Source organism: Drosophila tropicalis, unplaced genomic scaffold, assembly GCF_018151085.1.
Source record: "Drosophila tropicalis isolate 14030-0801.00 unplaced genomic scaffold, ASM1815108v1 contig_694, whole genome shotgun sequence".
Classification (NCBI taxonomy): domain Eukaryota; kingdom Metazoa; phylum Arthropoda; class Insecta; order Diptera; family Drosophilidae; genus Drosophila; species Drosophila tropicalis.
In genome coordinates, this window is record NW_027173176.1 from 4,286,418 (window position 1) to 4,301,866 (window position 15,449).

The following is a 15,449-nucleotide window of genomic DNA, read 5'->3' on the forward strand; positions in this document are numbered from 1 at the left end:
GATTTTGAACTTACTATGCCTGTAGCAGATGATAACCAGGGCTATGGTACATATCATTCCCGAAACTGCTGCTATGGTGGGTATCAATAGATTGATATTGCCATAAAAGACACTGGGTCCACGTTGACCGCGCTGCACTATCTCCGGCGGCGGCGGATTGCCATCTTTGGTTAGTGTAACAAATGAGAATTCCGCTTGCGAAACACCCGCCACATTGTGGGCCTCCATGCGGAGCTGGTAGAGCGTTGACGATTGCAGATTCGGGACAACAACGCGACGCTGCGGCTTGAGGGCATTTGAAACCAATATCCAGTCGCGTTCAGCATCATCAGTCACGGCCCGGTATTGCAGGACAAAGTATAGCAGCGGACATCCGTTATCTGGCCATGTGTGTAGACGAACCAGCAAGGATGTGGAGTTGGGTGCCAGCAGACTCGTAGCGGCCGGCATGCCTGGAGCCTGTCCTTGGGTCCGTACATGCAGCATTATGCTGGATGGAGATGTGCCCACCTTGTTTTGGGCATTCAAATGAATTTGGTATGTGCTACCGCATACCAAACCCTTGAGCTCATGACTGGAGGCATGACGGGAGAGCTGCATTTCATCTGTGTTTCCTGTGGACCGACGATAGAACAGTGTGTACCCTGTAATAGGGGCATTGCCCGTAAAGCCGCATTTCCAATGCATCAATATACTGCTAGAAGTGGCACTGGTCACATAGAGAACTGGCGCAGATGGCGGTACCTGGACCAAAAGCATATGGGTGAGGCGATCGGTTCCTATGCCATTGTCTACCTGACAGCTGTAGTTGCCGCCATCTGCCAACTGCAGGCTAGAGATTATCAAATCTCCCGTGTCTAGTAGCTGGGAGTTGTGAAGTCCTCCTTGTCGTAGAGCCACATCTGATTTGAACCACTCCCGTTTGGGCTTTCCAACCGCTGTACAGGGCAGAGTCACTGTAGATCTCCAAGGACGGACCACAGAACCACCGAAACTTATGATTCGCGCGGGCACTCGATTCGTTGTTATCTGGGAGGCAACTCTAGAGCTCTTTCCCTCTCCCACTCTGGTGCTGGCAGTCACCCAAAACTGATACTCCATATGCGGGTGTAAGCCCTTTGCTTCATAGTAAACCTGTTGCGAGGGCAGACTTCGTTTTTCATTGTTCAGCTCCTCGCGTCCATTGACCACTCGGGTATACAGACTGTATTTGGTGATCACGCCATTCGGTTCGGTCGGTGCGAGCCAGGAGATATACAAAGACTGCGAAGAACTGACCACCACCTTGATATCGGCTGGAGCCTCTGGAACGTCCTCCTCACTGTGGCAGTAGAGAGGCTTCGACAATGCACCGTCGCCCATGCGGGTGTGGGCCAGCACCTGGATGCTGTAGTTCGTGTACTTGCGCAGTCCGGTAAGAACCATGGTTAGAGCCGTGGTCTTGCGCGACTCCACCTCATCCTTATTAGGCAGCATATCATCCATGATGGGTTCAAATACCAGTTTGTAGCCCTGAAGCAGTCCATTGGTGTGATAGATTGGTGGTGGTTGCCACGAGACTTGTAAAGATTGCGATGAGAGTGCAGCACAGCGAACATCCTCGGGCGGTCGACTGGGCACATCTTCCATGGTCTGTGCTGCAGTTGGCTCCGATAGAGGACCCGGTCCTACTTGATTGAATGCCTGGACTACCACATTGTAGCGGGCAAACTTTGCCAATCCACTGAGAAGCAGCTCTCCGTTTCCACCATCGCCGTCACCAGAAATCGATGTGAAGTTGTATGCCGTATTGCTTGAACTGGCCAGTTTGTAGCCCACATTGTAACCCTGTATATCGCCATGGCGTAGCTCGGGTAATGGGGCCACCCAACTAATCAGCAGCTCAGTCGAGGAAAGCGGCCTAACCGAGAGATTAAGAGGTGGTCCTGCTGGTCGCTGGGGCTCAGTGCGAACAATTAACTCCTGACTGGGTGCACTGCGTCCCGCATTGCCCTCGGCTATCACACGGAATGCATATCTGGTGGCTGGCTTAAGGTTCTCAATCAGAGCATTGAAACTGGGCGGATCCTTGACTTCGAGATGCTGCCACTGCTCAATGAATAGAGCTGCTAGAGAATGGTAATGGGGTTAAAAACAAACGGGAAACAAATCAAAGAATTTGTCAAAATGAACTTACGATCCGCCTCGCGATACTCCACTAGATATTTGGAAACATCTCCCGTGCTCATTGACTTGGGCTGCCATTTAAGATTCACCGAACGACTGCTTATCATGGCCGCCTCCAGTACACTTGGCGGTTGGGGCGGCTCTTGGACCTGCAGTTGAACTAATTGCTGATCATTGCCATACAAATTGCTGGCCCTACAGAAATATGGCCCACTGTCGCTGGCATCTACAGTGCGAATCTGAAGTTCCGCCGAGACTCCATCGGGTGTGGCCTCCTGTTTCACTGAAATTCTGATACGCCACAAAGAAAAAAAGAACGAGAGAGAGAAAGGGATTATGCGCTGAGCGTATAGGGAATGGGGAGTAAGGCCCTTACTTGTAATTGGTTGATGGATTCAATGTATTCTTCCCAGAACGCATCCATACAATGTTAATCGGCTTGTCGCCACTGACGGCGCACTGCAACAGAGCTGTGTCGCCCTTTTTAACAGTCACCGAACGTGAGGTGGATGAGAAATACGGTGAGGCTGTAAAAAAAATACATATACATACATATATAATAAATGTGTCCCCTTCTCCTTCTTTTTTGTTTTTATACCCTTGCAGAGGGTATTATAAAATTGGTCAGATGTTTGTAACGCACAGAAGGAGACGTTTCCGACCCCATAAAGTATATATATTCTTGATCAGCATGAGAAGCTAAGTCGATATAGCCATGTCCGTCTGTCCGTCTGTCCGTCTGTCCGTCTGTCCGTCTGTCCGTCTGTCCGTCGGTGCGTACGCGTTTTACTCAGCCATCTTAAGAGCTATCGGGATGAAATTTTTTTTGGGAGCTTTTTTTTACCCGGGTGAGATAAAGTATGAAAATCTTTGGGATCGGACTACTATATCATATAGCTCTGGAACAAAAATTTTTGCAAAAATTGGAGTATCCCCATGAAATTTACCAATATAATAGAATTTGATATAAAATCTCAGATCCCAAAATTTGACCCTGATCGGATAAATAGAACACAAGTTACAGTCTATATAAATCGGTTCAATCGCTGCCGGCAGCTCTGCTTGCTGCCTACTACGTCATCATCAAATCAACAGAGCACATGCATACACACACAGACGCAACGCTACATAAACTGTATGTGTATGCGTGCGTTGCTTTGCTTAGGGAATGAGGGAAGAAGAAGAACAAATTGTACATAGTATGAAGAGTAAAATTGTTTTGTTTGTATATTAATGAATTGAGTTGCAGAAAAGAAATTTTGAACATGTGAAATTATTATTGTCAAGGACTGCAAGGGTATATAAACTTCGGCATAGCCGAATTTAACTTCTTTGATATTTTTTTTTGTTTTTGGTTCATAATTAAAGCGAAACTGTAGGAAATGTTGATGCCAGATGCCACAAAAAATAATTCCCGAGAGGCGTCAACATTGCAATTAACCAAATTGCCCCTTGCTTGCACTTGCACTTCAATTTTCCATTTTCCATTTGCATTTCCCTTTTCAATTACAATTTTGCATGCGGCATACTCGAGAGATAATACTTACAGTTCACTTTCAGCTGAATGACCTTTCCAATGCCCGTGCCGATGCCATTGTTTGCCTGACACAGATAGAAACCCTCGCGATCCTCCTTAACATGCTGCAACAGCAACGAACCATTGCCCAAAAGTTTTGTAAAAGGACGTTCTCGCACCTCCTCATATTCGCCTGATTTGCTGCCTACATATGTCAAGTTAAGCAATATAGAGTTTGGGTCTTGGAAATCTTATCACATTCCACCTACCCGTTGCCTTTTTCCACACAATGCTGGGCGTGGGCACGCCCTGCGCCTGACAGTGCAACATTATGTGGCGATTCCGTTCGACATTCGCATCGGCCGGCTCAACAATCCAACGCGGCGGCACTAAGAGAGAAAATTCATAATGTGAAGGAATGTGGAGATTTGTTGTTAATTATTTAGCTAATGAAATTTGTAAGCAGAAGATGATATATAAATGAAAGAACTGCTAAAACATACAGTAAAAGTTATGGAGACAGAGAGATAGAAAGAAAGACAGAGAGAGAGAGAGAGAGAGAGATTTAGAGTGAAAAGGAAAAGTGAAGAGTTTCTTTTGGCAAAGTAAAAAACGGCAAAAAGGATTTTGATTTTCTTTTGTTTATTTTTTTTTTTTTTTGTATTTGTGCCTAGCACATTTAAAATTTCAATAGAATAGTGGAAAGATGGAAAGATTTGGGTAGCATAGAGAGCAACTTTCAACTAATATGTATAGGTACAATTGGATAATTCATATATTTTGCTTTTGGGATAGAGGGGAAAGGGGCTGGGGGGTTTTTGTTGATATTGATTTGCATTAAAAAATTCAAAAACAAAAAAACAATTCAGTTATTTATGCAACTTAGGCAAAAATCGAAATAAATAAAATTAGTTGATGCTTTTTTCTTTTTCTTTTTCGTTGTTGTTTGTTGTTCATTCTCATTCATCTTTTGGTTTTTGTTATTTATATTTTTAGTTAGATCAGATTTAGTTTCAAAAAAAAATTGTTTCTGTTGATGTGTGTGTGCAAGGATTTTCTTTAATATTAAATGGATTTTGAGGTATCCTGAATTTCCCTCCCTCCCCCATTCACTAGCGTGTTAGCTTCCCCCTAGCCGCTCTTTAATGTCCTCGAACAGAGTTTTTGCCCCATTGTACATAATACCCTATAATAATTAATCATAAAGAGGCATGCCAAAAGCGTATGTCGAAAACATATTTGTTGTTGCGCAACATAAATTAAATCTTATATAAACAATTTGATATATTTTTGCACACGCAGCTAACAAAACAAACGAAAATTATATGTATGGAAAAGAAAAGGGGGTGAAACCAAACCAAAGCCACAAGCGGCGAAAATTTCCATTAAACAAAAGGCCAATCAAAAATTTCCAATTGTCCTTTAATAATTAGTTTTATTCAAAACATTGAAAAAGTTTGTGGGACGCATGAACATTGGCAATATTTTTTTGTTTCTCAAATAAATTATTAAGGCCAATGAAATTGTTTATTTAACTGCTGCATTTAATTGCCAGGCTTTTGTTTGTGCAGCAACAGAAAAAAAAAAATACAAATAAAAGAAGAGAATTAACTCGCAAAAAAATTGCATTTTAAAAATTAAAATTATATGGCTATAAATGAAATTAACAGCTGGCCTATGAGCGCAACATTAATTAAAAAGCATTTGTGGTTTTTATTTAATATCTCGCCTTTTTTTTTTTTTAAAAAAGAGAGAAAATCTTTTTCGTAGTTTACTCTTTTTTTATTTTAATTATTTTTTCGTTTTTTTTTTTTTTTTGTAGCTTGGTTTGGTTTTTGCGTATTTGGTATAAAGCGGGGTTCAGGGTTCACAGCAGCAGCGCGTTTTTAATTTTTGGGTTGGTTGGTTTGGTTAGTAGCAGCGACTAGTTGGACGAAAGAACAAATGGAAAAACAAATTGGGAGGAAGAATGGAAAAAGAAAAACCTTTGCACACAACAGCAACAGCAACAACAGCGGCAGCGGCGGGAGTGGCCTGGGTAATTGGGCATTAACAAAATAAATCAAATAAATTATTTAGTAACCAAAACGAAAGCAGAAACAGAAACAGAACCAAAAACGAAAGGAAAGTTAAATTATATATATAAATATATATTTTTAAGTGTGTGTGCGCTCCAAAAACTATTTCAACTACACTCGAAAAAATTTGATAGCTCAAGTTATAATTCGCATTAATCTAAGGATATAAAGGAGAAATCCAACTAGGCCAACTGAGGAGCAGTTTTCCTTTTTATTTCCGATTTCTTTTAACCTCTTTCCCATTTTCTTCTTTCTTCTATTCTCAATTACCTATATGGGATTCTCTTTAATGTTTTTGAAGACATATGCCTAAATGTACCTAAAAAATTTGTTAGTTTCTATAGAAACCGAATGTATACAAAAGCATTTAAATCTTAATTGATGAGATTTCTTTGCGTGGCCAATTGGATTTCTTCCCCAAAGTGTAGTTGGCAAACAAAAATCTCTTTTGCATTTGGTTTCACTTAAAATTGAGCAGAAAACGCTTTTGGGTTGCATTTTGCATGAATATGAAAATAAATTAAGAGCCAGGGACTAAAGAACAGAGCAGAGAGCAAGCAAATCATAAATAAATTGAAATCAAAATCACATTTTCTTGGCTAGCACTACGCACATGCAAATGGAAAAAGGGGGGTGGGATCGGGAACTGGTGGTAGTGGGCATTTTGTTCTATGTATGTACAGTTTTTGTTTATTTTGTTTTTTTTTCTTTTTGCTTTTATTTAATTTTCTGCATGCCAAAAACAAAAAAGTGCAGCATACTTTGCTGCTGCCACAACAACATGCCACACTTGAGCTATGAATTTGAAAGGAGCAAACATTCATTCTCAACTACATTAGCAAATACTGCGAAGCTTTAAAATTTTTATATAGAGTTTCATATACATATATATATGTATATATATAATTTATATATATATACATATGTATATATTGTAATCTGGTTTAGGTTCTTAGCTTGGTTCTGCAAAAAAATAAAACAAAAATAATAATCATGAAAAATAATAGTTATGCATATATATCTCACACAGAGAAAGAGGGAGAGACAGAGAAGGAGCGAGCGAGTCACCAGAGTAGCAAAGATTCAGATATGTATGTATGTATATATAAAGTTAGAGCGAGCAGTTGGAATGGCGGGGGTATTATGTCGGGGTAAGCAATTAGAACCCAAAGCCAAATTGAAGCATAAGCAGCGCGTGTTTTATTGCATCTTTTGTGGATTTCTGGATATTTGTGTGGATTTTGATGTTGCTCTTTGTCGTATTATTCCATTTACATTTTGTGTATTTTCTTTTCGTTTTTCCATTTTTGTTTTTTATCTTTTCGCTTTAATTTGCATTTCGTTTTGTTTATACTTTCGTTAATTAAGCATGGCACATTTAGCTCAGCCATTCAGTTTTCCTTTTCTTTTCTTTTCTTTTTCATTTTGCTGTCTACTTCGCTTTATTTATTTGAGATTATGAGCATATTTTAAACAGTCTCTACCCCAAGGGTATTCGAAAATTCTTGAGCACAGGGATACTTTAACTACAATTTAATGATCAAACAGGACACCATTTAGAAACGTTGAAGAAAATCAAATATAATTTTTTGTTTTTTTTTTTTTAGATCAATCTTCGTTAACCGAGTCTGGCAAGTCTTAAAGATTTTGTGAGAAAAGCTACTCCAATCGGAATAGAAACTAAGCGCAATGAGTTAAAAGGTAGATAAATTTCCAAATTTTAGTGGCTTTAATTATAAGAAATAGCAGGCAGAGTATCCAATTTTCGGTTCTACCGAAATCCGTCTCAAGAATGATATATATACGTTAATATTTTTCTGATTGGTGGGTGGTTGGTTATGTGGGAGTCCTGACAAAACAGCAGCAGTTGTGCGATATCTTTCCGAGAAGCTGCAAATCCAAATGGAAAAGCAAAAACAGATGAGCCGAAACAAATGCGGAGGGAACATAGAGATAATTTTTGCATTTCTCACTTAACGATGGCAGCAACTAAAGAAATAGAAAAAGCAATGGAGGGTTAAAACAAAAACACAACGACAACTAAGCGAATAAGCAAATTAATCTTAAAGCAGCTTAGATTTTTCTTATAACTTGTTTTATGCATAGCTAATTATAAATGCTAAAGGCAATCTGAACTTCAAGTTTCTGGCAATTGCATTTAGCATTAGCATTGGCCTAATCAAATTGTTTGTCGAAAATTAAAAATGATTGAAAAAGCTTTTAATTTGTAATTAATCGTTTAACTTAAAGCGTACATATTTAGCAAATGAAAAATATCGATGATGATGATATAGACGTAATTACATAGTAGTTTTTCCATTTTAAAGTATATATATTTATATATATATATAGAGATAGAGAGAGAGAGAGTATTGTGTGAGGATTTTTATTGTTTTGTTTGGGCATAAGAAGCAGTGCATGTTAAACTGTTACCTGGTGAAAGACTCTTGTCAAAAATAACCCACAGCGTGCCAAAGCGACTTAGAGGGTAGAAGGATTTGTTTAAGCAAATAAATTAAGTACGTTTTTGGTTTCGTTTCATATCAAGACTTATGCGGTTATATAGGAGGACGGTGGTGGGGGCGTGGGCGGGTTTTATGGATTAATTTTGTTGTTGTTTATGGTTGTACAATTTTATAATGTTTTATTTTGTAGAGATTCAAAAAATCAAAGCACCATTTGTAATTTGTGTGTATTTTCTTTATATTTTGTTGTTTGTTTGGTTTTTAACTCGTCTAGGCAAGAGTTAGGGTTGGTCAAGTTACTGAGCTTGTCCAACGGAGCATCAATCGATCCGATCATTGAATCGTTTGGATCGATGAGAAGCATCACAAAAAGTTATTGAAATTCGTTACAAAAATTAACTAAAAGTTCAACAACTAAAAACTATTAAGAAGCTGTCAAAAAGTAGTATTGTTTTGTATATAAATATATATTTTTTTGTTAAAATTTTTTTATATAGGGGGCAAGTGAAGAATCATTTAGTTTTTTTGTTTTTAATTAATACAAGTAAATGTTAGCGTGTTTGATGTATCTTTGTGTGGTGTGTGAGCGTGTGTAAGTTGTTAGTGTAACCTGTGTGTGAGTACGCTACCTTTGACCTGCAACAGGGCTGTGTATTTGATCTCGGCCGCCGGATTCTTGGCAACGCACGTATACTCCCCCGAATGTGTGGCCGACAGCGAGGGAATGCTTAACAATGAACTATACTGATCTAGCATAGTGACATTCGCACCCAAGAGCTCTGGCAACGGTTCACCATCCTTCAGCCAGATCAGTTTCAATGGGGCATCGCCGCGGGATACACCGCAAACGGTGCGTGTTCGCATTCCCTCGGCCAGGCCCTCCTGAAAGGCGAATGGTTCTATGCTCGGTGGTACTGTAAATAGGAAAGAGCAACGTGACTGGTTAAGCACCTCGTTAACAATTCAAATTGAATCCCTTTTTGTTTCTTTTGTTATTTCCCAAAAATCCAAATCAAAATCCATTGAACTTGATGTTGTTTTTGTGGCTGTTATCCCTCGATGATTTGCTGTATTGTTTTTTTTCTTTGGGGGGGTGGGTTTTTTGTTTGTTTTAATTAGTTTTCAATTAGTTATGTACAACTACTAAACCTTCGCAGTTTTGTTAAAAAGAATTGGTTTGAAGATTCAAAAAATGAAACCAAAACAAAACCAAAAGGAAAACTCTACAATTCAATTCGTTACAAACATTCCAAAAGAGTTGAAGAGAGATATAGATATAGATAATAACTAGATATATGTATGTATTATATAGGTAAACTAAATGCCGTTTTGTGATGATTATAATTTACATAGGATTTACAATAGATAGATAAACAAAGTGCAATATATTTGTTTTTTTTTTTTTTTTTTTTGAGGGCTCCGAAAAAAACGCAACTAACTAAAATACTTGCAACTAAACAATTGGACTGTACATTTTCAATTCCAATTCTTTTTCAATTGCATTTCAATTCAATTTGTTTACCATTGACCAAAAGGGCCTGCGAGTTCTCCACCTCGGCAGCGGAATTCCTAACGACACAGGAATAATTGCCGGTATGATCGCTGCCCAGATTCTCAATGACCAGTATGCTGTTATATTGATCCACCTGCTTGACCGACATATGCTGTGTAGGATCGATGGGGCGACTATCCTTGCGCCAATTGATGGTCAAAGGGAGATCACCCTTAACAACGGAACAGGTCAATGAGGCCCGATCGCCCATATTCAGTTGTAATATATTTGTTTGAAACGGACTTAGCTTCGGTGGCACTGTAAGGGATTCATAGTCAAGCATAGATGAGAAGAGCAACAAAGGATATAGGAAATGGCGAACCAAAAACCAAAAGCGAAACAGCCACCCACGTGTGTGAGGCAAAAACAAAACAAAAAACATACGCACTCACACCCACAACTCTGGCTCAAAAGAAAAAACTAAATTAAACCAAAAAGAAAAGGAAAAATCGTTTCGGAGTTATGAAAATTTAATCAGCGTCGTCGCGCTTCATTAGGACGCGCATTCATTAACATTAAACACAAATGGGAGAGAAAAAGGGTCTTCAGCGAGGGTTTTGCCAGTTGTTCTTCTTCATCATTATCATCTTTTTCTGTTGCTTCTTCTTCCTCCTCTGCTTTGCTTCTTTTTTAATTTACAAACTTTTAAGCTTAGATTATTGCGCATATTTAATTACAGCGAAAGCAAAAAAACAAAATGAACCAAAAATGGTGAAAACAGGTTTAGAACCAAAACAACAAAAAAAAAAAAAAAGGACACGAAAAGTGGAAAATATACACCTAAAGCAAAAGCAAAAGCAAGAACTTGAAGCGCCATACGAAACTACTTAGTTTGCTGTTAATAATTAAAATGCAATTTTCACTTCGTTTTCTTTGGCCCGTTTGCCCATTTTTTGGGGGGCCCGTTGGCACGTTGACAATCATGGTCCCTTCCCTTGCGCTCCCTGGGAAAGCTGTGGAAAAAAAGCCTCGACCTCGAGTGTTTTGTTGGTCATATGGTCGCTCACTCGGTCGTTTTTTTTGTCATTTTCTTATTATTTTGCCCCTCACATACTAACCTATGACCGTCACTTCGCCGCTGCGCCTGGCACTGTGACCCTGTTTGTTTCTGGCCCAGCACGTGTATACGCCGGAATCGGAGTTCTTTTGCACCGGGCTAATGGTCAGAGAGCCATCCGGTTGGACACGCTGGCGTATGTCATCGGGTAACTCTCGGCCGCCTCTTTCCCAATGAATCTCCTCAATAGGATAGCCGGCCACTGGGCATTTCAGATTTAATGTTTCGCCAGAGACGGCGGTTACCTTCGGTATCAGTCGAATGTAGGGAAGTCCTGTGCACAAAGAAGGAGAAAGACAGGAAAAGAAAGAGAGAGAGGAAATGTATGTAAATGCTTAACAGATTTGCGCGCACGTTGCTTTTTTAATAATGCAGCAAACAAGAACAAAAACTTACAACGACAACAACAAAAAAAACCAAAAAAAGCAATGGAAAGGAGTTGGAGTTGATGTAAGGAAAGGGAGCTGGAGCTGGAGCTGCTGCAGCTGGAGACGGCCGCAAACGAGCGAAAGGCAACAGGAAGCAGCTCACAATGTAATATGCATATCCTGACTGCCTCTGCGCCAAAACACTTTTCGGTACACAAACACACACACGAAAGGAAGGAAATAATGCAGCAAATGTCGACGGCCCATGGCAACATGGTGAGAAAGGTTTTGTTGTTCTTCCTGCCGCTTGCCGCTTGCCACTCGCCACTCGCTGCTTGCCTTGCGGCTTTCTGCAGAATATGCATAATTTTCGAGCATGTCATACGTGAGGGCGTCCACATTCACAAGGAATGGATGGGTAAATGTGAGTAAGGAGGAGATTTCTTCCTTTTTTTTCGGTTTTTTTTTTTCCCCTTCTTTTTTTTTTTTTTTTGTAATCACCGCCATTACTAAATCGCGTAATCAGCGACAGCGCAAAAGGCTTTAAACTAAATGTTCATGCTGATGATGATGATGATGGTGATGTTGGAATTTAATTTTGGCTACATTTTTATTTTTTAAGCTTAAAACCCAAATTCTTTTCCCTTCTGTCTCAACTTGCTATGAATCTGAGTAAAGTAAATTATAAAGAGGGAATGAAATCAGGCCAAAATTATGCTTATACATCTACTTTTACTGTCTTAGCGCTTTTAATCATTGATTTGAAAATGTTTAAACCAAATAATCTTGCATTAAACCAAGTCTTGCATTAAATCTAAATGCTTAAATACAGGATATCGCATTCTTAGTTAGTAATCTTTCGTTTACTATACAGTATTTTAGTTTATCTTGTGTCCTGGTAAGACCTGTATTTACTATTTAAAAACTTAACGTCTTTTATATAAAAATCTTGGCATAACTATCTAAGCATCAACACTTTGATGGAAAAGAAAACAAAACTGGAAAAGTTATCATCTCATTTGATAAAGATTTAGTTGGCTTTGGTCTCTCAATTGATAGGGTATTTAAAGTGCCTTTTCCAGCGATTTATGCTTAACTTTTTTCAACTTGTTTGACGTCGTTGCAAAACTTTTGTAAACATGGCGCACTTTTTGTAGCTGCTGTTTGTAGTCTCATCCTTTCACACTCCCCTCCCATCCTTCTGAATCTGTTCTTCCTCTGTTTGCAGCGCAGTTTGCAGGCCCTTCAACCAGTCGGCCTTCTGCTCTGCTCCTTCTTATGCCCAACAACGCCATTTTGTTTGCCTGGCGACACAAAAATATTTGATTTCTTGCAAAAACAAGGCTGCTGAGGAGCAGCAATGCCAGGAGGAGCTGAGGAGCAGCAGCACTGCAGCGGGACGGGGTTTTCAATGTTGAACAAAAGTGTGCGCCTCGAACAACACTTCATAGTGTTGCCTGCAAAGGCAAAAGTAAACTTGAACGGAATGGGGGGAAGTATGGCAAACGAAAGGGATGGGAAAAGGCGGCAACGAGAACATGGCAAACGTGTTGTAAAACAAAATCGAGCAAAAGTAGGCAACGGCAATGCCAAAAAAAAAAAAAAAATACAAAAAGAGAAACCATGAAAAGCAGGAGGCGGGAAAAAAACACATGAAAAACGTTTAAGTGCATGTGTAAAGTAGCTGCTGCCTATATAAATATATATGGCCATATATATTTGTATGTACATATGTGTAGCAGTCTATATCTGTATCTCTGTGTATATGTGTATGTGTGTGTTTGTATTTTCTTAGGACCATGCATATGTTCTTTGGTGTCCAGAGTGTGAGCAACATACCATAAATATTCAAGCGGGCAGCATGCTGCACTCGACCCGCACGATTCTCGGCTATGCAGGCATACTCGCCGCCATCCTCGACCATGACATGGCTTATGTTAACATGACTAATTACATCGCCATGCACGGTGATGTATTGTCCGATCATAAATCTGCAAAGAGACGACCAAAACAACAACAAATTGTTAGCAAAAAAAAGGAATGACGAAATATATATAGAATGAGAACGAACGAAACAAATACACACAAAAAGCAGTAAATGAAAAGGAAAAAATGCATTAATATGACGAACATTTTGGTGGGCTTATGCGGCGTATGCGCAATGCGCCTGTTTTTAGAATTGTTGTTTGCATTTTTCAACGAGCTTACACATACATACAGAAACATTTCATATTCGTTCGCTCACTCACTCACTCACTCACTGAGGCATTTCTCACAAGCATTTCAAATGCAGACTGACCCAAATCCTTTTGCCGTAGGCTTCATTTGGTTTTGTATTCTTTAGTTTTTTTCGACACAAGGAACATTGCATTATTTAGCTGTAGCTGTGTAGCTGTATCCGTAATGAAGGCTGTCAGTTGAGCTGACAGAGCTTAGCATAGTTATTTCTTTTTTTTTATACACCACCAACACTTTGCCTCAACCCCCTCCTTATTGCTTTCAATGTCATGTGCCACACCCAATGCCCTATGCTCATATGCCCATAGACAGTGAAAACAGTTAAGATACGGCCATTACGCTTCAACTCAAATAATGAGACAGTGGAAAAGGGGAAAATGGGAAAAGGGAAAATAGGAAGAACGGATTTTATAAAGTGCTTTGGCTCTGACATTAAGTCGTATTCGCATTTGTATTTGTATTTTATGTTTGTATTTGTACTCGGCGCCGCTTAGCCTTCTCATTGGCATAGACATTAATTACAGACAAGATTGTTACCCATACGCCATGTTGGCCTCCTTCTCTCTCTCTTTCTCTCTCTCATTTGCCCACTGTCATTTCTTTTTGGTACGGACTTATGCTCATTAGTTTTGTGGCTCAGTGGTAACTTTTCAATTGGCATTAGAGTGCGAGTTGAAGTAATTACAATTTTAATTAACTTTTCCCGCCGCATTCAGACAGACACGGCAAACGAATGGGCCAAATGGGCCAAAGGCTTATGAATGAATAAAGTGCAATGCTTTTAGATACCCCTCCGCCCACTTAGAAAGCGGCCAAGTCGAAACCAAAAATCTTTGGTGCAATGGTTTCTGCTGGATGGCACTCTACGGAGTGCTTGCTTGCGGGGAGGAGAGTGGGGAGGCCGAAAAAAAAAAAAACAAACAAGAAAAACAACTAGAAGCAAAACCAACAACTGTAGTTAACTCTGACTCTGTCGCCGACTCTTACTCTGACTCTGACATCAGCACACTCCCTCTATCTTTCTGTCTCTCTCCATGAGCGCTAACTGCAACACTTGAGAGAGCATGGAAACAATGGCGGGGACAAAATTGCAACAAAGTTGCACACATCCTTATCCGCCTTCTCGCATCCGCACAACGGAGAGAGAGAGTCTCGCCTGAATCCTGCGGCAGCTTAAACACTATTGCCAAACTTTAAATGCATATGTATGTCTGTGTGTGTGCCATGTGCCATGTGTGACTGTCTGTCTATGTCGTGGTATCTGCGTGTGTGTGTGCATAAAACGCTTTGGCTACAACTATATAAACCTAATAGTTTGGCGCGGCTTTTCTCTGCTGTTTTTAGCCGATTGCCTTCCCTGCCCTTCTTTTGCTTCTCTTTCTCGATTACTATCTCTCTCTCTCTCTCTCTCTCTCTGTGGATCTGTGCTGTTCTATGGCGGGTGGCTTATTCAATTTTAAACCAAGTCAGAACAAGCAACTGAAAAAATAATATTACATAAAATAACTATAAGAAACTTATAATATTTAAGAGCCAACTGCAAAGCTGAGAGAAAACTTCTCCGACTAACTTATAGAGAATTTATAATTTCAATTTATTTGTATTAAGTGGATTTGGTTTTAAGTAACTAAAAAGATTTGCAGTGGTTCAATTAATGCATTTAATAGCGTGAATTTTTCTAGAAACAATTTGTTAAACATTTTTCAATTATACTCCCAAGAAACTGGTAAGAAATGCCATGTCCTTAAAGTTTTAACACCTCTTTGTTAAAGTAATTGAAAATAGAGACAAATTGAAAACCAAACATAAACTTTTTCATGCTAATTCAATTGCCACAACTAGTGTGTTGAAGTTAGTTAAAGTTTACTGTACTTGGGCCCAATCTAAACCTATTACTTTCCCTCACAATGTCAGTCGATGCGTGTCGATGGCTGTCTTCCCAGATAGGCAGATAGTTTACCCTACTGCACATTGTGTATGTTTATAGCCCATAGTATTTAACTATCTAT

At 39.5% G+C, this 15,449-nt stretch overlaps 1 protein-coding gene across 11 annotated transcripts in view; it reads right to left on the reverse strand.

The window, feature by feature from the left end:
• Positions 1 to 15,449, reverse strand: part of Dscam2 (Down syndrome cell adhesion molecule 2) — a 33,145-nt gene that overhangs the window by 4,949 nt on the left and 12,747 nt on the right. For 3 of the 11 annotated variants that reach the window (XM_068293151.1, XM_068293143.1, XM_068293148.1), the window contains exons 8-15: positions 13,042 to 13,193; positions 10,836 to 11,108; positions 8,855 to 9,139; positions 3,952 to 4,071; positions 3,714 to 3,887; positions 2,543 to 2,693; positions 2,177 to 2,457; positions 15 to 2,105 (exon numbers count right to left, since the gene is read on the reverse strand). In XM_068293151.1, the coding sequence (XP_068149252.1) occupies positions 15 to 2,105; positions 2,177 to 2,457; positions 2,543 to 2,693; positions 3,714 to 3,887; positions 3,952 to 4,071; positions 8,855 to 9,139; positions 10,836 to 11,108; positions 13,042 to 13,193 (3,527 nt within the window). Of the gene's footprint in view, positions 1 to 14; positions 2,109 to 2,176; positions 2,458 to 2,542; positions 2,694 to 3,713; positions 3,888 to 3,951; positions 4,072 to 8,854; positions 9,140 to 9,747; positions 10,036 to 10,835; positions 11,109 to 13,041; positions 13,194 to 15,449 lie in introns of all 11 variants that reach the window. The other 8 variants (XM_068293150.1, XM_068293142.1, XM_068293147.1 and 5 more) reach the window with 3 other exon arrangements.